Raw genomic sequence first — 19,790 nt, 5'->3', positions numbered from 1 at the left:
TTGTAACAAAAAGTCTTAATGGTATCCATCCATCATGTGTCTATCCATCCATCCACCCACCCATCCATTCACCCATCCATCTATCCATCCATCCATCCATCCATCCCCCCACCCATCCACCCATTCATCCGTCCATCTGTTCACCCACCCATCCACCCATCCATCCACACACCCATCCACCCATCCATCCACCCACCCATCTATCCATCCATCCATCCATCCATTCACCTACCCATCCACCCATCCATCCACACACCCATCCACCCATTCATCCATCCACCCACCCATCTATCCATCCATCCATCCATCCACCTACCCATCCACAGACCTGCATTCAAACCCAACACTAACAAATCCTATATTTGTGGGCTTAGATACATCACTTCCCCTCTTTGAGACTTATTTTTAGAGAATGGGAGTTTCATTACCTACCTTATGGGGTTGTTTTAGGGAGTAAGTGGGTAACCTCTGTAGAGTGTCATGCTTAGTACCTAGCACAGAAAAGAGGCTGTTCCCTTCCATTCTCTCCTATCACGTCTTTTCTAACTGTCAAAATCCAGCCCCCACTCCCTGTCCAGATGCATCTGGAAAGCCAATGCCTGACCAGGCCTGGGTCTTCCTGAGCAAGCAGAGTCTGACTGGTACAACCTTTATTGCTTCTCCAGCATTTTCCAGAAGAATGGTGTCATTAGAGGGCCACAGGGGATGGGGGGAGTAAAAAATAACATAAACAAACTGAACAGAAATGCAGGAGGGTGGCGAGAGGGGCAGAGATTGGGTGTTCAGGGCAGAGAGGTGGAAGACCTGGGGCAGTCAGTGCTTCTTAGCTTTCAGCCACCAGAGTGGAGAATTCTGCAGAAGAAAATGACAAAGGAAAGTGAGTCAGAGGCGGGGATGCAAGAGAGACTTTCCACACCTGACTGTGGGGCCCTGGGTGGTGCTCTCTCTGGTTTCTTGCTTCTGCTGCAGGAGCGCCAGAGTGTGAGGGTGAAAATGAATGAATGAATAAATGAATAAATGGGCAGATGAGTGAAGTGAGGTGGGAAATGATGGGCCTACCATATCTTATTTCTTCATCATGCCATGCCACACCCAAAATCATTAATAATAACTACAGTAATAACAATAGAAATAATAATAATAATAGTTTTCTGAACGCTTATCATATGCCAGGCACTATTCAAAACACTTTATATGCAATATCTTATTTGACTCTGACAATAATCCTATCTGGTGCATTTTGTCATTGTTCTTGCTCTACAGATGAAGAAACTGAGGCTCAGGGTCCTCCAATATTTCTGGACTTCTCTGCTGTTTTTCTCCCCAGGAGATGAGAGAGAACAAGGAGTTTGCTGCCACGTGCCACTACGTGTCTCTGAGATGCCATGTCTCAGCCTGCTGGGGAGTGTAGGGTCTTAGGCAAGTCCCCATTGTCCTAGAAAATGCAGCGTTGTCTTGGCTGGGCACGGTGGCTCACGCCTGTAATCCCACCACTTTGGGAGGCCGAGGCAGGGGAATCACTTGAGGTCAGGAGTTTGAGACCAGCCTGGCCAACATGGTAAAACCCTGTATCTACTAAAAATGCAAAAATTAGCTGGGCGTGGTGGCGGGCGCCTGTAATCCCAGCTACTCTGAAGGCTGAGGCAGGAGAATTGCTTGAACCCAGAAGGCAGAGGTTGCAGTGAGCTGAGATCATGCTACTGCACTCCAGCCTGGGCAACAGAGTCAGACTCCATCTCAAAACAAAACAAAACAAAAAAAAAGAAAATGGAGTGTTGTGATGTGGGGAGAGCACAGGCTGGGGATTGAAAGTTAGGGCTTCCAGGCCTAGTCTGGCCCTATTTGCTGGAAAATGTATCTCTCTGGGTTTTGGTTCCCTCATCTGTCAGTGGAGTGAAGACAGGGACCAGTAATAATTGCTTGGGAGAGACAAATAAAAATCTAGTCATGAAATGGCTTCAAAAAGGCCACAAAAAGTATCCGAGACTCATTTGAGGTGAGCTGCGTCCTCCCTGGACTTTGTATGGAATACAAATGTAAAACCCCACCTATCCAGTTTCTTAGTTTTCATCATTGTACTGTGGTTATGTAAAATATTAACATTGGGGGGAGCTGGGTGAAGGGTGTACAGGACTCTCTGTACTATCATTGCAATTCTTCTATATATCTACAATTATTTCAAAATAAAAAAGTGAAAACACACACACGCAAAAATCAAACCAACACATGCTGTATTGTAGAAATAACCTGGCACTGGGCTGGGCACAGTGACTCATTCCTGTAATCCCAGCACTTTGGGAGGCCGAGGCGGGCAGATCAGGAGGTCAAGAGATCGAGACCATCCTGGCCAACATGGTGAAACCCTGTCTCTACTAAAACTACAAAAATTAGTTGGGCGTGATGGTGCACGTCTGTAGTCCCAGCTACTTGGGAGGCTGAGGCAGGAGGATTGCTTGAACCCAGGAGGCAGAGGTTGCAGTGAGCCGAGATCGTGCCACTGCACTCCAGCCTGGTAACAGAGTGAGACTCCATCTCACAAAAAAAAAAAAAGAAAGAAAGAAAGAAAGAAAGAAAGAAAGAAAGAAAGAAAGAAAGAACCTGGCACTGGCCCTGGCTAGATGAAGGGACACGTACCTGGGTGCCTCACCTTCCTGAGGTTTGACTTAGGAAATAGACACCATCCTCTCCTATCCCCAGGCTGTCCTAGGATAGGAAAGGTGGGTGACCTGGATATGGGGGATGCAGGGTGGGAGAGAGTTAGCGTCCACCAGCTGGTCTTGAAATCCCCAGGCTCTCTGGTTGAGTGGTAACAGCAGTGCCAAGGATGGAGTCTCAAATAAATACCAAAACAACAAACACTCGTACAGAATCCCTCCCATAGGGCAGGCGTCAAAGTGCTTGCTTTCTCAGCCAGGAGCCTGTGATCTTCCAGGAGCTCGGTGGGGCAGGTGGTTATTTTGAGATGTCTTTTATTAGTAGTACTTTTATTAATTATAGCTAGTAACTAACATTTATCGAATGCCAATGTGGGAAGCATTTTGCATATAATATCTCATTGAATCCTCATGACTACTCCATGGGAGAGACGCCTTTGCCTGCATTTTACAGATGGGGAAACTGAGGCTCAAAAGTTAAGTAGCTTGACCATGGTCATACAGCAGACATGATTCAGGCTAGAAATGCTCTTAGGCTTCCTTCTTCATCCCAGTAGTTTCCGACCTACTTTGACCTTGGTATAGAGTGACGCATGTCCCAGCTCAAATATCACCATCCCATTGCATTAGTCCTTTTTTATTTACTTCATAGTCCTTGGCACTCTCTGAAATGATCTTATTTATGCACTTATTTTTGTCAGTCTCCCCTTACTAGAATGCAAACTCTAGAGGGCAGGGGAGCCTCTCACTTGTTCACTGTTCTCCTGGCAGCCACAGTGTTCCTGGCACACAGTAGGTGCTCATAAATAAGCACTGGGTGGATGGATGGAGGGATGGATGGACAGATGGAGGGAGGGATAGAGGGATGGGTGGATGGAGGGGTAGATGGATGGATGGAGGGAGGGATGGATGGATGGATGAGGAATGGGTGGATGGAGGGATGGATGGAGGGATGGATGGAGGGTAGATGGATGGATGGATGGATGGAGGAGGAATGGGTGGATGGAGGGATGGATGGAGGGGTAGACGGATGGATGGATGGAGGGAGGGATGGATGGATGGAGGAGGAATGGGTGGATGGAGGGATGGATGGAGGGGTAGGTGGATGGATGGATGGAAGGATGAGGAATGGATCGATGGAGGGATGGATAAAGGGAGAGAAGGATGAATGGATGGATGGGTGGGTGGATGGATGGATGGATGGATGGATGGGATAGCTCATGAGTCCTTCTTAGGGGTCAACAAGTTCTGACTTACTTTATATAATTCACATGACAGTCTGGGAGGATTCTAATTTTATAGATGGGGAAATGGAGGCTGGGAAGGTGAGGTATCAGGGTCATGTGGAAAACAGGAGGCAGAGCCAGGGCTTGACCTCCAGCCTCAGGAACCCGCTACATGAATGTGGAGAGGCTACTCCTGAGAGGGCTAGTGTCCCAGCTCAGGCAGAAACATGAACCCTCTCCAGCTTCAACCTGTCATTTTATCCAGCACTGGCATTCCCTGTTTGGGGGCACTGAGTTTCACTGTCCTGGGATAAAGGATGCATGAGCCTGTCCACCACCGTCTGCTCATGGAGAGATTGTCAAGAGGGAAAGCTGGTCCTCTCTGTTTTCCAGACTGCACTGACCCCTTCGTCCTCACTCTGGAAATTATGGGCTCTCAGGTTGCTCGTCGGTAAAGAGCCCATTGGTCACCTTCACACTGGACGGGATTTGGTGCAGCTGGTGTGACAGAGGCCCAGGGACACCAACGAGGGACTCTCCAGTGACGGAAAGTCAGACATTTTGGAGCCAGACTTTGGGAGGTACTTTGGAGCTGTGGGGTTTTTGAAAGCCTCTTAAATCAGCCCCTCTGCCCACCCTGCAATCTGTTCTCAAGCAGCCAGGACATCAAGTAGCCACATGCGCTGGCCTTCGGCAGAGAACACGGAATTCTAATTTTATCCCCTCAGAACCTTCAACAGGGAACTTTGTAGATAAATTGAGGGCAGGAGCCACCCCTTCTGTGCCTTTCCTATCTGCCTCAGGGCTGAGCTCTTAGGAGCCAGCCAATTAACTAACAGGTCTCCTAGCCAAACCCTTCCTCTAAAATGCCCAGGTCTCTCCTTAAAGAAAAACAAATGACTGGCCGGGTGCAGTGGCTCATGCCTGTAATCCCAGCACTTTGGGAGGCCGAGGTGGGCAGATCACAAGGTCAGGAGTTCGAGATCAGCCTGACTAACATGGTGAAAACCCGTCTCTACTAAAAATACAAAAGTCAGCCGGGCGTGGTGGCACGTGCCTGCAATCCCAGGTACTCAGGAGGCTGAGGCAGGAGAATGGCTTGAACCCGGGAGGTGGAGATTGCAGTGAGCTAAGATCGCACCACTGCACTCCAGCCTGGGTGACAGAGCAAGACTCAGTCTCAAAAGCAAACAAACAAACAAACAAACAAGACTACACCAACAAAGATCCTGTAAACTCTAGGTCAGCTGAATTGGCGGTAGGTGGGATCCCAGGATGGGGAATGCAGCTTTGAATGGTCGGGTTCAAGTCTTGGCTTTGCCATCTGCTGCTGTCCCTGGACAAGGTGCCTCATCCTCCCTGGTCCTGGTTTTCTTATGAGTGGGTGTCGGGTCTAGAAGACGCCTTTCCGGCTGTCACACGGTGTTTGGAGCAAGCAAGCTGGGGGTAACTCCCAGCTCCCATTTCTTGTTCCTGTGACCTTCAGCTAGATGCTTGACCTCACCTGTCAAATGGAGCTCGTGATAGTGCCTACTTCCTTAAGCTGTTCAGAGGAGTCAGCACTAAAGCTCTCGGTCACAGGACTGATGCATAGCAAGCTCTCGGTATCTGGTGGTGTTGGAACCAAGGTGTTTTCTGTACTTCGAGCCACTTTGAAACCAAGCCTATAAATGCCTTGCTGCTGCCCGGCAGAAGCACGAGGCTCTAAATGGTACTGTAATTGGTATTTGTTAGCATCATCATTGTTCTTGTTGCCATTGTTTGTCTCCGTGATCCCAGCATTTCCGGCCTCCACCCTGGCACCTACCTACAACCATCCAGCAACCCTAGACCTACGTCTAAATCTTGTTCTAAATCACTACCTGGCTAGGTGGCCATCAGTCACTACTTTAGCTCTCTGAGGCTCAGTTTTCTCATTTGTAAAGTGAGTATAACAATGCCTGTCTGGATGGCTGTTAGAAAGATCAGATGGGGTAATACGCCTGGCACATAGTAACTGGCTTATAAGTGTTAGTTCCACCTCCTGTGTGGATCCCCCCAGCACAACAGACACAGGTTGGAGCTTTGACGTAACATTAACCACGAAAGTCCTGAAACTAAGCAGGACAAGGAAGATATAAACAGAGGGCACGGAAAGCCTAAAGAGCAGCCAGCTGACCTGGTACAAGTTTCTGACCCATCTATCCCATCAGAACTAGCATCCCACCTCCAGCACACCCATCCATGGCAACTTAGTTCCTGATCCTCAGTTTCCTCATCTATAAAATGGGGATACTGGGACTATCTCCTTATAAGGTTATGGTAAGGGCTCCATAAGATAATGGAGAAGGAGTGCCCAGCACGGTGCCTGGCACACAGCGGTAATGCGGCTAAATCAACTCTTAATGTTGACAGGTAGAAGAGACAGTCTTCCTTTGGAGGCATCCAGAATGGTCATTCTCTTCTAAGACATGCAAGTACAGCAGTACATTTGCAGTCTAAAACCTTGCCCAAGACCCTCTGGGGCCAGCTTGCAGATGTCATCATTGTCCAATCAGAAAGCAACAAAGGAGGTAGACGGTAGGGATAGGGGTGGGAAGGGGGCAGCAGAGGGAGGATCAGAGGACTAGAGGATTCTGTTCTTTCTTTCCCTTAGGAAACTGAAATTAGCCTAATTAGGTCTGCCCCAGTCCAAGGCCGTGGGGATTGGACAAATTTAGAAGCTATTGACAGGTGAGACCAACACACGCTGATGGCCCAAAGCGAAACTGAGCCGGCCATTGAGTCAGCGGCTGGAAGGCTCTTTCCCTCCCTCTGTCGTGATGACCAGGATGAAGGAGCCGGCCTCCTGGTTTATCACCTCGCCTCTAAATAGCTCCCGGGCTCGGTTTCTTATAAATTGGTATCTCAAACAGGGATCACCTTCCCATCCGGAGAACTGGGAGGCAGAGTCACTCCGGGTCAAGCCAGACAGCCACAAGGAGGCCGCGTGAACAGTCCTGGGGCTCACTCTGTGCAAGGCACCACACGGTGTGTTATTCCATTTCATCCTCGTCGGCTCTCTTATCTTCATTTTATTTACAGAGAAACTGAGGCTGAGTGTCACTCAGCTAGGAAGATTCTAACAGGCGTGGCTGGGGCCGGGGTGCGTCTCTTCCTCAAAGGTTGGAGTTAAATGGTCCTGGTTCGGACTCAAGCTGCAACCCCCAGAGGCAGAAGGAGAGGGATGCATGGAGGGGAATGTCTTTTTCCACCGAGCAGCTGCTCCCTTTCACAGGAGGCCAGTTATGTAAGGAAGGCTGCTTCCTCTCCCCTTGCTAAATCTTTTCTAGAGCAGCATAAGGCCAGAGCTAGGGAAAGTCCACATGGGAATAAAAAGAGCAGATTGCTAAGCGCAGAAGCCATTTATAACTAAAACGTCTCAGCTCAGCTTAGGGGAGGGAGTGGTGGAGTCAGGAGACCCAGGTCCTGTTGGGCCAAGGACTTGCTATGTGACTTTGGCGCTTACTGTCTACAGGGCCTCGGTTTTCACGTCTCTCAGTGGGGATCACAGTGTCCCCTAGACCTCATTAAGCTGGTACCAGGGTGCAATGAGATGGGACAAAGCATCGTGCAACTTAGGGCTCTGCCCTCAAAACCCTGGGCTAGCCTTGATATGAGCATCCTGTCCTACTTAGAAATCAAATCCCCATAGAGGCCGGAGGGCTGGAATTACAAGGAGACCGGCAAATTCTCCCTCTATCCCTCTCACTTTTCTCCTGCTTTAGACTCAATTTCATTTCTGTTGAGGACTGAGATTCCACCACTTTCAAAAGGTTTTGGGTGGCTTACGAGCAAAACATTCCTGTAAAATAAGAGGAAAGGAATCATTTCTAGAACATTCTCTTCATTCAAGCAACAACCCTATAAGGTGTGTATTTTTCTCCCCACTTTCCAGGTGTGGGAATGGATGTCCTGAGAGAGGAAAAGATACAGCCATTCCCATGGCTGATCCCCAGCATTTGGCTTTCTAATTTCTGCCTGACTCAGGTGCTCCACCACAGCCCAAGGCCTTACGCTACCACTCTGCCTCTCACGGTAAATAGGCTACTTAAGGATAAAAGGGAACAGATTTTGCCAGAGGGAAGCAGAAAAGGCAAATTCCTTCAGGCACGCGAGTGAGTGGCGGGGGGTTGCAAGGTTAGGCAACAATGATGACTACGTCTTTCAGCAACAGAAGCAAAATGCAAACCCCAAACTCTTGAGTTGAGACACACTTAAAGCAGAGGGCAGTGGATCCATGGCCCAGAATGGGTTTCAGGAAGAATGTAACTAGGACTGCACGCAGGCACGTGTGCACACGGGGCATGCGGATCTTCTCTGCAGCAAGATCTTAGGAGTCAAGGTTTGAAGAGGGCCCTGAGGCTTCACAGCAAGTCGCTCTGCTTCCCTGGGCCTCAGATTCCTTGTATGTATCAGTAATAAAGGTATCTTGTAGAACTGTTGGGAGGTTTGAATGAGTTAAAAGATGTAAGGCCTGTGTGCAGTACTTGGCACACAGGAAGTGCGGATGAATGCTAACCTCGATTCCTGTTGGTCAGAACATCCTGCAGGGGCAGGCATTGAGTTTGGAAGGCCCAGGCTGGGGACACATGCCCGTGTGAGGCAGGATGGCAGAGGGTCCTGGCTGGACCACCGAGCCTCAGTTCTAGCTCTGCTACAGAGAGACCCTGCGCATGTCACTTCTCACGATGCCTCAGTTTCTCCACTTGCAAAATGGGGATAGCGACGGCATCCACTTCCTAGGATTATTGTGAGGCAGTGGTCCTCGAAGTGTGGTTCGCCAGATCATTAGCACCATCTGCTAACTTGTTAGAAATGCAAAAGTGTGGGCTCCACCTAAGGAATCAGAAATTCCTGGGGTCTGGCACAGCCATCTGTGTTGCCAAAGGCCCTCCAGATGATGCTGACACCCGCTCCCAGCTGGAGACCCGTTGTGAAGGTGAAGTGTCTGAAAAGGCACCTGCCACATAGTCTGCTTTTGTCTGCTTTTTATGCCTGGGCTTTGCAACTGCAGGTGCTTTAACAAAGATTTTTTTTTTTTTTTTGGCACCCTTCCCCTCTTTTTCTAGCTTCTCTTTCCTTTTCAGCCTTAAGCCCCTCTCCATATCAGCTCTGCACCAGCCTTTTAGGGTGGCCTTTGAGAATCAATCAACCACATCTATAAAAACCTTTGAGCTTCCTGGAAGTAGTTGCCCCAGAGACAGGAATGCAAAGGGTTATTATTAGAACTTTGTCTTCCTACCCCCTCCCTTCAATACAGGATCTTCAAGAACCTGATAAGTATCACTCACCTTCAGAAGGACAAACAGAGCAGGGAAGAGAGGCAGTTCCTGGTTTGGGCTCCCCGGCACCTGCTACAGACAAGTCCCCACAGATCCCCAACCTTGGCTTGCAGATCATCTCCCCCCACATATAGCAGTTATGCATCCTCATCACTGCACAGCGCTGCCCAGAGCTGGGCATTTGTTCATTCATTCATTCATTCATTCATTCGACCAAATACACTTTTCTTGTTCTCCCACTATGGGCCAGGCCCTATTCTAGGTGCTGGGATTAGAACTGAAAAAAACAAAAGTTCCTGTTCAGCGGACCTGACATTTTAGTGGAGGAGAAAGAAATAGGCAATAAGTCAATAAATATAATCATCTTTTAGTAAACTAAACTATGAATGAATGAATGAATGAATGAAGCAGGCAGCACAGGTCATGTGCTTCGGAGCTCAACAGACCTGACTTCAGACTTTGATCTTTTCTCTTCCTAGCCTAAAGGGTTTATGCAAGCCCTTAGCCTCTCTGAGCCTCAGTGTGCTCATCTATAAAATGGGAATCATAATAGTATACACTTCAGAGATTCTAGCTAGGAAGATTAAATGAGTGAAATGCTAAGCACGGTGCCTGGCACGTATTGAGTGCTCTATGAACTTAGATGCTATTGCCATCATCATTCAAGGTCACGCAGCTGAGCCAAAATAGTGAAGTGGTCCTCTGTGTAGAGGTTTATCCACTGGGACATCTGTGAAATCCCAGGGCTGGAATGCACCCCAGTAATTGGCTAGTGATCTGCCCCATGCCCCATGGTTTCTTTTTGTTTGTTTGTTTGTTTGTTTTTTTGGTTTTTGGTTTTGTTTTGTTTTGTTTTTGAGACGGAGTCTAGCTCTGTTGCCCAGGCTGGAGTGCAGTGGCGTGATCTCGGCTCACTGCAACCTCTGCCTCCTGGGATCAAGCGGTTCTCCTGCCTCAGCCTCTTGAGTAGCTGGGATTACAGGTGTGTGCCACCATGCCTGGCTAATTTTTGTATTTTTAGTAGAGATGGGGTTTCACTATGTTGGCCAGGCTGGTCTCGAACTCCTGACCTCGTGATCCGCCCACCTCGGCCTCCCAAAGTGCTGGGATTACAGGCATGAGCCACCGCGCCCGGCATGCCCCATGGTTTTAAAGACAAGGCACTTTATGGTCAGAGGGGCTCTGGGACATGCCCCAGATCCCGCCAGGAGTTGAAGGCATCTTCCAGCTATAGGTGGGGCTCGGGGCTTCTGGCCTTTAGAGAGAGTGACAGCAAAGCAGAGTATCTGAAACAGAACATCCTGGGCCCCAAAAAGGCTCTGCTTCCCATCTCGCTGCCTATTGGGCATCATTGCACCCACCCTTCCTGCGTTAGGGGGTTGGGAGTGAGGAAGGGGGCATCTGCATCTTCCCACCTCAAAAGCATGAGGTGTGGGGCTCCAGTGCCTCAGGGTGGTCTGTGCTAATTGTCTATTTTATGTCTTGCCTATGAGCTCAATGGAGGCTGCACAGGTGGGCCTGGACCATGCTGTTGGGTTTGAATCCTGGCCCTGGCACTTGCTGGCATTGTGACCTTGCACTCTCTCCCTGGGCTGCCGTTTCTACATCTGCACTTATGTCCTCTGTTGTCCCAAGGTCAAATGAGGTAACCAAACCCAGCACTGGGCTGGACACACATGACATGCCCAGCTAATAATTCTTTCCTCCCATTCTTGGCAAAACAATCTTCTTGCCCCTTTCTGAACATACCCTAAAGTTTCCAGCCTTGGCTGATGCCAATGCCTTGCCTGGACCCCACTGCCTCTGTCCCCTACAGCCTGTGGCTTAGCCTCCAAGTCCATACAAAATGCCTGATGCCTGCGCCTCTGCCTCTGGCTGGCACTATCGCTTGTTTGTGTATATGTGTAGAGCTGCAAGCAATTTGCAGACAATAAAAATGACATTGCATGGCCCGGTGCAGTGGCTCATGCCTGTAACCCCGGCACTTTGGGAGGCTGAGGTGGGCGGATGACTTGAGGTCAGGAGTTCGAGACCAGCCTGACCAACATGGTGAAACCCCGTCTCTACTAAAAATACAAAAATTAGCTGGGCATGGTGGTGAGTGCCTGTAATCCCAGCTACTGGGGAGGCTGAGGCAGGAGAATTGCTTAAACCCAGGAGGCGGAGGTTGCAGGGAGCTGAGATTACACCACTGCACTGCAGCCTGGGTGACTGAGAGAGACTGTCTCTAAATAAATAAATAAGGCATTGCAGTGGCCATTTATTGAGCATTTGTTATGTGCTGGACACTACAGGCCACATTTCCATGTTATAATGCCTAGTTTACAGATGAGGAAGCTGGGGCTCAGGGCTAAGAAGCAGCTGCTCAGGGGCACCCAGTCAGGAAATGGGCATGAATTATTTTTACCTCTTCCACTGCCAGGCACAGAGTTGCTACTCAGTCAACATCTGCTGGATCTGTTAGAAGAGTTTAGTTGATGCTTTAAGATCTGAGTGTGGCAGGGAGGGAGGCACAGAGGGAGGCAGGGAACTGGGCCAGGTTTGGCTTGGTTTTTCTTCATCATGTAGGTTGTCTGTGAGCAGTCAGCCATGAAGACCCAGCCCAGGGCTTCTGAGCTATGGCATATTGGCTGCAAATAAAAATGGAAGGCAGGTCTGGAGGCCTGGGTCAGGGTTCAGGTGGGAGCCAGGCCCTGGGGGTGGAGCTGTGTGATAAGCAGATTGGTGGGGATGGGGGTGTGAGGGAGGATCTGCCAAGGACCAGAAGCCCCAGGAGTGGCCAAGCCAACGATGCCTTTCCAATACCCTCTGCTCCACTCCTTTAAAAACACCTCCCTCCTTCCCAGCCACAAGAAGGGCAGCTGGCATCAGATGGCCAGGGGACCCCCTGCATTTGACCTTGATAGGGATTCTCCATTCTCGTTACTGGCAGGAAACAAACAAACAAAAAAGAAATAAACAACAACAACAACAACAATCCTCTAACTCATAAGCATACACCTACTTTCATAATCTTTGTACCTTTCTCAAAGCAATTTTGTGTTCACAGAAACTTAATTTTCACAACGAGCCCAAACAGGTCTTAGGAGAAGCTCATGCACCTCATTTGCCGGGCAAGGGAATGTAGGTGTGCAGAGGTGATGTGTTCAAGGTCACAGCTGGCAAGGGGCAGAGAAGGAGCAGAGCATGGGGGTCTGGGCTTTACACTCAGGCAGCGAATGTTTATGAAGCACCTGCTTTCTGTGGGGTATTGGCTAGATACTGGGGCTGGAAGGATGAATGCAACTCAATCCCTAGTTTTAAAAAAATTAGCTAACAAATACATATATAGCATTTACTCTGCCAGACACTGTTCTAGGCACTTTACATATTAACACATCTAACCCTTGTAATCACCCTATAAGAATTATCATTCTATTCAGTTCAGAGATGAGAAAACAGAGGCTCAGAGTAGTTACTAATTATGCAAGGTCACACAGCTGGAATGTGGTAGGGTTGGGATTTGAACTGAGATAGCCTGGGGCCCAGGGGCCGAGCACCTACACACAGTTTTCTCTGAGACCAGCAGAAAAGCCTATTATGGGAGCAAATGGCAGCCTAGCATGCTGCAAACACTCATTCAGGCCTGGTTCTAAATCCCCACTCCACCACTGTGTCCCAGCTCTTTGAACTAGGCTAAGCACCTTCAAAGTCCATTTGCCCACCTGCAAAATGGAGATGATTCCTGAGAAAATCATGATGCTAAGAGAGATGGCAATGTGGGTGTGCTCTATGAATGCCACACAGAGCCAAATGGAGAAAGGAGTGGACGGTGGGCCACTGGTCTCTCATCTGTGCTGACACTGAAGCTTGCAAAGCAAGGCAGGACCAGGTAATTCCCTGTCTGAATTCCCCGCTGATTTCTGGCTTTACTGTTTTTCCTGGCTCTGCTGCAAGGCCAGAATAGTATATTTGAGTAAAACCCAAACAGGTTTGGAGACTTGGGGTTACAGGACACCAGGACAAGATGCTGAGGAGGACAGCAGATAGGAATTTCCATCCCTGGAATCTGAGAATGTGAGAGGCAGAGGATCCTTGGGGATTAGTCGGCCTCATTTCCTTGGATTATAGATGGGAGACAGAGGCCCAGCGATTGAGAGACACTGCCCAAGGTCACACAGCCAGTTTGGGCAGAGCTTGGGCCAGTATCCATGCAAAAGTGCAAGCAGAGTTCAGGAAAAAAAAAAATCCCAAATCCTCCTGGATCCCTTACCCAGCAGGAAAAACAGAATCTATTCCTTTTAGGTTTTCAAATTAGGAAAATACACCAGTTTTCCTTTGTCTGGAGTATGTGACAGAGCTCTCAGACCTAATGGACTGCTTTTTATCTTCTAATCTGGGGGAGTGAGAGACCCCCGTATCATCCCCCTTGTGACAGACATAGCTTCAAACTTTTCGCATCCAACACCCCAAGATCCACAATATGCCCAGACCTCAGGTCACGGCTACCCACCGTCAACCCCAATTTTGCCGTCCCCATCTTTGTCTCCAGCAGCCATCAGCGTCTTGGTTTCTTTAGCAGACAGGTCTCTGGCATCTGGAGAGAAGCCTTTTAGGATGAATCTGGAGGAGAAAAGAGAGAAAGCCGGTGAAGGAGTCAGCCGAGGTCGCCTTGCAGGACACTGGGTGGAGGGTGGACTGGTGTCTGTCTGAGGAAAGGGATGGCTGGGACAGGCAGCGAGCAGCAGTCATGCACACAGGTGCCCTGGGCCAGGTAGCCTGCTCGGTGGCTGCGCTTTCGTAGGTGAGTATTTAGGAAAGGACAAGCTGTCCTCAGCGAAGGGTTGTCCTCACTTCAGGGAGGGCACCTACATTCGTTAATTTATCCAACAAGTATCCACTAAGTGTCATTTCTGTGTCGGGCATATGCTGGAAAGTGGGGTCACAGTGGTGATCTTCGGAAGTCACTGGAAAAAATAAGGAGGTCATGGGCTCCAAGAGAGACCACACAGTGGTGTGATGGGCAGTGGAGGAGGGCGCTCAGAAGCTGTATCTGCCCACCTGCGGTGAGGGGAGGAGGGAGGAGGCTTCCTGGTGAAAGTGATGCCTGGAGGACAGGGGGAAGTCAGCCTTTGTGAGTGTGTGTGTGTGTGTGCATAAGTGTGCATGCACGTTGGATGTAAGTGGGTAGAACGTGAAGATTCTAGACAGAAGGTACCCTTGTGAGATGGTTTAGGGGAGAGACAGGATGGGTGGGGAAGTCCCTACTTGAAAGGCCTCTCCGTACACCCATCCCCCGCTTCTCTTTTTACAAAACTCAAGGCTTTCTTGGCCAGAAAGTGACATAAGGCAACCCGAGTCAGTAGACATGGCCGGGTGGCCACGGGGATTATGGTGGGAGATGCTTTTGCAGATGGAGGCATGCATTTTCCTAGCCACAGCCTTCTCCTTCTCTGCTTTTCTCCAAGGACCCCTGGACCCCCAAAGCTGGTTCTGCGTCCCTGCTTGCCCAGAAATTGCACCAGCCACACTAGTACCAGAGGGCTGGGGGCTGCAGGAAGGTGGAAAGTGTCTTTTAGACAAATGAAAATCAATGAAATACTCAAGTGAATGCTTTCTGCCCTGCCTATGGTGTTAGGCAGCAAGAAAAACTGCCTCTTCATTTGCATTAAATTATTAAGTAGCATCATTCCATTAGCAATATTAAGTGGCTATCATTTAACCTAGTTAGCTGCACTTTCAGCTGAGGGTTTTACTCTTCCGAAGCAATAGCGTGGGGAAGCCTTCTCCCCTGGCACCCTGGGTCCGAGCCCTGCCTTCACCCACGGTTACTTTCTGTGAAGCAGGCAGAATGAAAGGCAGGTCTGATGGACACTTGGAAGCTAGAGTCCCAGCCCCCACTGCCTCTCACGCAGCCTTCGGCTGGGCAGCCCCTGCAGGCCTCCGCTTACCCCAGCTCATCCTCCTCGATGAAGCCACTTTTGTCCTTGTCCAGGATGTGAAACACCTTCTTCACATCGTCCGCACTCTTTTTCTTCAGGCCGACCATTTGGAAGAACTTTTTGTGGTCGAAGGAGTCGGTAGCTGTGGGGGGAAGAGCAGGGTCAAACAAGGACCAAAAAGGCTGGTAGGGAAGGGTGGGAGACTGGGAGGCGTCGAGGCATTTGTTGATGGATTCCCGCATGCCAGTCGTGGGGAATGAGAGGTACCCACCTCCATCGGAGGGCTGAGGGAGCCCGGGCAAGGGAGGATGCCCTGTCCTAGGTCACAAGGCTGGGAGTGGAAGAGGTGTGCTCAAACCCAGACCTCCCCAGCTCTCCAGCCTGCCCCACACCCCGCCTCCACTGCACCCATTGCTGATGATGGGAGCAGCACCTAACAACCAAAGGCTTTTGTTCTTCTGAGAACCTTGTGTCCAGGAAGACTTTTGGGTGCCAGCTGGTTGGGAGTGGGCTGGGGAATTGAAGGGGGCATGAACATGGTCCTGGGGATAGGGGGAGGAGGGTTGACCTTCTTTCTTGGCCACAGACTCTGTTGCCAGAAAATTGACATAGAAAGGACAGGTTTCCCTCAAGGTCACACAGTGGGAGGAGGAGGGGCAGACCCGGAAGTCCTGGCTCTGCGCAGAAATCCATTTCGGAGGCAGTGGGAAGGGGCTGTTGGGAGGCTCCCGAGAAACACCCGGTTAAGTTTCTTCCCAGATGGACTTGAGGTGAAAGGAGAGAGTTATCCCAGGATCCTGGGGGGGTGGCTTCCCAGAGAGGTTTTTGTGCCCAGGGGAGGGGGTGCAAAGCAGAAAGGAAATGGGGGTCCTTTTCAATCTGCAATTTTCTGTATCTTGGGGTCCTGTTTTAGAACACCTGGGGAAGGGTACAATGTTAGATCATGTATCGTGTGTGTGTGTGTGTGTGTGTGTGTGTGTGTGTGTGTGTGTGTAGGGGGTGGCTGTTGAAGTCATGTTCTCTTCCCCTTAGCACAGGACTAGAGACAAGGAAATTTGCCCTGTGCACCTCTGACCCTAGGCTGGGCAACCCAGTTCTAATACCACTTCTGCTCAGCTAGGCGACCTTGGGCAAATGTCTTGTCCTCTCCAAGACAGTTCCCTGGTTTCCCCATTTGGACGACAGGCGAGGAGGAAGGCGGGCAGCTAAGCACTGAAGTCCCGGGCAGCTGGGAGAGGTGAGACTGCCAGTTCCCTTCCCCTGCCCGCCTAAGGAGGATGGAGGTTTGAGGCACTGAGGATGCCCCGTGCAGGCTTGGGCAGAGCTGTGCGCCGGCTCCAGAAGGTCACCTCGCCTGCAGGTCCGTTGCTGAATCTCAGTAAAGGAATTAGGACAGTGAGGGGGCCAACAACGACTACCGCCTGGCGGGAAAAGTCCTGTCCAGAATGAGGGTCCAGGAAAGGGGTCGCTTGGAGAGGAGGATGCGCCCTGCAGTCCTCTCCACGTGCCTTAAAGAGGACGTCCGGAGAGCTCGTACAAGGACCCTGGAGGTCTCTCCTCCGACCCTGGTCTTCGCCCTTGGTCCCGGACCCTGAGTCCTCCCAGCCACCGGGCCTTCCGCACCGTCAAGTTTCTGTAACTTGGGCAGGGCGCCCGCCTCTCCGCCCGCTCCCCGCGCCAAGCCTCTCCCGGACAGTTTGGGAACTGCCAAGGACGCCCCCGCCCCGACCTCGCCGGCGCCCAGCGGGAAGTGTGGGCAGAAGCGCGCTTGGGAGGACCCGCCGGCTGCGGGGCCCTCGGAGTGCAGGGGCGCGGGCGGTGAACGAGGGGAGAGGGATGGGGAGGGGAGCGCGCTGCTCACCGCTAAAGGCTCCCACCGCCTTCTTGATGTCCTCAGCGTTCAGCAAGTCTGTCATCGACATCCTGCAACTGTTTGAGCGGGCAGAGCAAGTGCGAAAAGATTAAAAAGTGCTTTTCTCATCATTTCTGCTCATATGACCAGCGCTGCAGTGCTGCGCGCCGGGCGCACGCCCGCCGGGCCTGGCATGGCGCCAGGGGCCCGGACTCTGAGCGCAGCGGGAGCGGCTCAGTCCAGCCGCGCCGCTGAGCAGCGCCGGCCGCGGGCAAGAGGGCGGGCGGACCTGCCACCGCTCCTGCACCGCCAGGCCAGGGGTCCGCGGGATCCCAGGGGCTGCGGCCAGGGCACAAGGGGAAGGGGCCACCTCTGGGATTTAGGGGGCACTGGCGTCACCAGCCGGGTCTGGAAAGTCCACCTGCCGTCAAGGACACGCAGGAGGTGCGGGGTCTCAGATCTGGGAAACTCGGAGGATGTCCTGCCGCGTGGGGGAAGATCCTGAACCCTCAGCGGCCAGCCTGCACCTCAGGACCCCCTAGGCCCTGCTCCCTTTCTCTCTCCACTCCTACCTCAGCCTCTGCTCTGGTCTGTCCTGGATGCAAATTTATGCTGTAAAATCTGAGCGCTGAGGTCCTGAAACCTGACCCACCCGACGCAGGGAGGAGGTGGCAGGGACAGGGACAGGCAGGAGCTGCTGGGGCCCACTTCGGGTGCCCCATCCCACATCTGGCCAGGGATGCATATTCTAAAACCTGATTTGATGTTTTATTTTTATTTTTTAGTTTTTTGCTGGCTTGATTTTTCAAAAGACACTTCTCAGATCTCTACTGGTCTCCTGGGTCCTGGCATCATGGGCCCAGACTCCCCCTACTCCCATAAACCTTTTTTGGGCAGAGTAGTGGTGGGGAGGCTGCTTGGAATTGCTATCCTCCCTCCCAGAAAGCCCCACATGTGTTTGGAGGAAGGGTAGCACCTTCAGACCACACTTTCTAGACAACCTAAGCAGGTGTGGCGGTCTGAACTTCACCTCTGGAAAAATGTCACGGTGCCTATCTGTAGGCAGCCAGAGACCCGTTTTGTTCTTCCCCATGGTTCCCAAGGTTTCAAGCTGCAACCAGCTGCTTCTAGAGTGTGTGAGCACTGGACAGGGAGTCAGGAGGCCTGGGTTCTAGATCCTGGGCTGCACTAAGTCCCCATGTGACCTTGGGTTGTGACCTTCTCTGGGCTTCTGTCTCTCTCTGATGTGTTGATGTCAGTGGTCCCATGTAGTGGGACCTGGGGACTGCAACTTAAGGTATGGGCAGGTAGGCAGGGCCTGGGGCTGTGGTGGCCCTGGGTGGTGGGGACCAGGGAGAGCAGCTGTCCAGCTGCCCAGTAACTCAAGTTCCCTGACATCACTGTCAACACTGTCTCCTGCAGCTCAGCCCTGGATGGCTGCCCTTCTTGGAAACCTTAGGATACTGCTGCTGGCTACAGCTGCCCCCTCCCTGTGAGTCAGCTCCTTCAGGCCACAGCCCGCCAGCTGGCTTCCAAGGCACCAAGGATGAAGCTCCTGATCTGATGCCTCTCAGCTCCAGGACTTCCCAGGACCCCTCGGCTGCCCTGGACCCTGCTGCTATTGCCGTCACCTCTGCACCTTGTCCCCAGCTGGGCTGCTGACTCAGACATGCCAGGCTCCTATGCTATCATTTCAACTCCCAGGCTCAGCTCACTCCAGGGGCCTAGATGGAGAATGGATTTCCCCAGCTGAAGGACCCTTCAGTTATACCAGTGGAGAAACGGAGGCGCAGAGAGTCTGTGAGTGGTCTAAGGACACATGGCAAAGCAATAGCAGAGCAGGGCACACCCCTGGGCTCACTCATGTGGAGTTCAGTGACTCTCTGGGTGATCCTCCCTGGTGCCTGGGACCCAGCTCTATCAGGTCCCATATATCTCAGCCACACACTGGTTCCTGGTGAGCCCCTAAGCAGTTACCCTGTGGCAAAGGCTGGAGCCTCAACAGGGGCCCACTCTTCTTCCGTCTCCTTCCTCCATCTCTCCCTGCTGCTGAGTTCTCCTCTTAACTTGACACCCCCTCCGGGGCTGAGTCCTCCCAGCCAGAGCATCAATGTCATTAGGTCAGCCCATCAGCCCTCGCTAGTCCTCCTCTGCCCTCTGGGTCCCCTCTGATGGCATCACCAGAGTCCACAGATGTCTGGCTCCACCCCTCTTGTTCTAAGACAGGAATCTGAGGCCTAGCCATGGGGAGTGGAGGGTGGGGGGAGTTTGCCCCAGGCCACACCAGGAGTCTGGGTGGAGAAGCAGGAATGCATGCTCTCAGCCCTACATTCCACAGCTGCCCTGCCTCCAGTACCCCCACCGCACCCCCCGCCCCGGTCACTACGGACAGGGGAGGTGTAGCTGTCCCTTCCAGCTGGCTCATCCTGCTGCATCCCTCTATCCTCCAACTTCGGTCGCTGCCACTCACCTCAGTTGGGGGTGGAGGGCTGGAGCCTGCACTGAAAGGCTGGGCTGGTGGGAGGTCCTGTCGGGAAGTGAGCCTGGCGGTGGGATGGCCACCTATATAGGCTTCTGCTCTGGCTATTTTGGGAGGTGGCACTCCCTGTAGCCCCCGGCCCCCTCCCCTTCCGGTGTCAGGTACTCCCCAACCATGGTGCTGGGTGTCTGTATCACATTCAGCCTCCCTGGGCCCATCAGGCCAGGACTATTAATAACTCTTGGCCCCTGCTTCCCTCCAGCACCCAAAATTGAGGCCCAGGCAGGGCTTGACTCTTCCATGAAGCCTTCTGTGACCACTGTAGATGGCAGCGATGCTTCCTTCCTCCATATCT

The 19,790-nt window shown here is 51.6% G+C and overlaps 1 protein-coding gene across 2 annotated transcripts; it reads right to left on the bottom strand.

Annotated features, from left to right (window-relative positions):
- Positions 1-633: 633 nt before the first annotated feature.
- On the bottom strand, positions 634-19,494 carry PVALB (parvalbumin). Of its 2 annotated transcripts, none has more exons than XM_003264706.2 (5): positions 19,427-19,494; positions 16,966-17,033; positions 15,114-15,246; positions 13,676-13,785; positions 634-852 (listed from the first exon to the last, which is right to left on the bottom strand). In XM_003264706.2, the coding sequence occupies exons 2-5, from the start codon at positions 17,024-17,026 to the stop codon at positions 824-826; spliced, it is 333 nt and encodes a 110-aa protein (XP_003264754.1). In that variant the 5' UTR covers positions 17,027-17,033; positions 19,427-19,494; the 3' UTR covers positions 634-823. The 2 variants fall into 2 exon arrangements, with proteins under 2 accessions (XP_003264754.1, XP_030671487.1); XM_030815627.1 differs by lacking the exon at positions 19,427-19,494 and adding an exon at positions 17,529-17,548.
- Between the last annotated feature and the right edge of the window lie 296 nt (positions 19,495-19,790).

This window comes from Nomascus leucogenys, chromosome 7b (assembly GCF_006542625.1).
Source record: "Nomascus leucogenys isolate Asia chromosome 7b, Asia_NLE_v1, whole genome shotgun sequence".
NCBI lineage: Eukaryota > Metazoa > Chordata > Mammalia > Primates > Hylobatidae > Nomascus > Nomascus leucogenys.
Note: the sequence above shows the minus strand (reverse complement) of the source record. Positions and strands in the feature narration are given on the sequence as shown.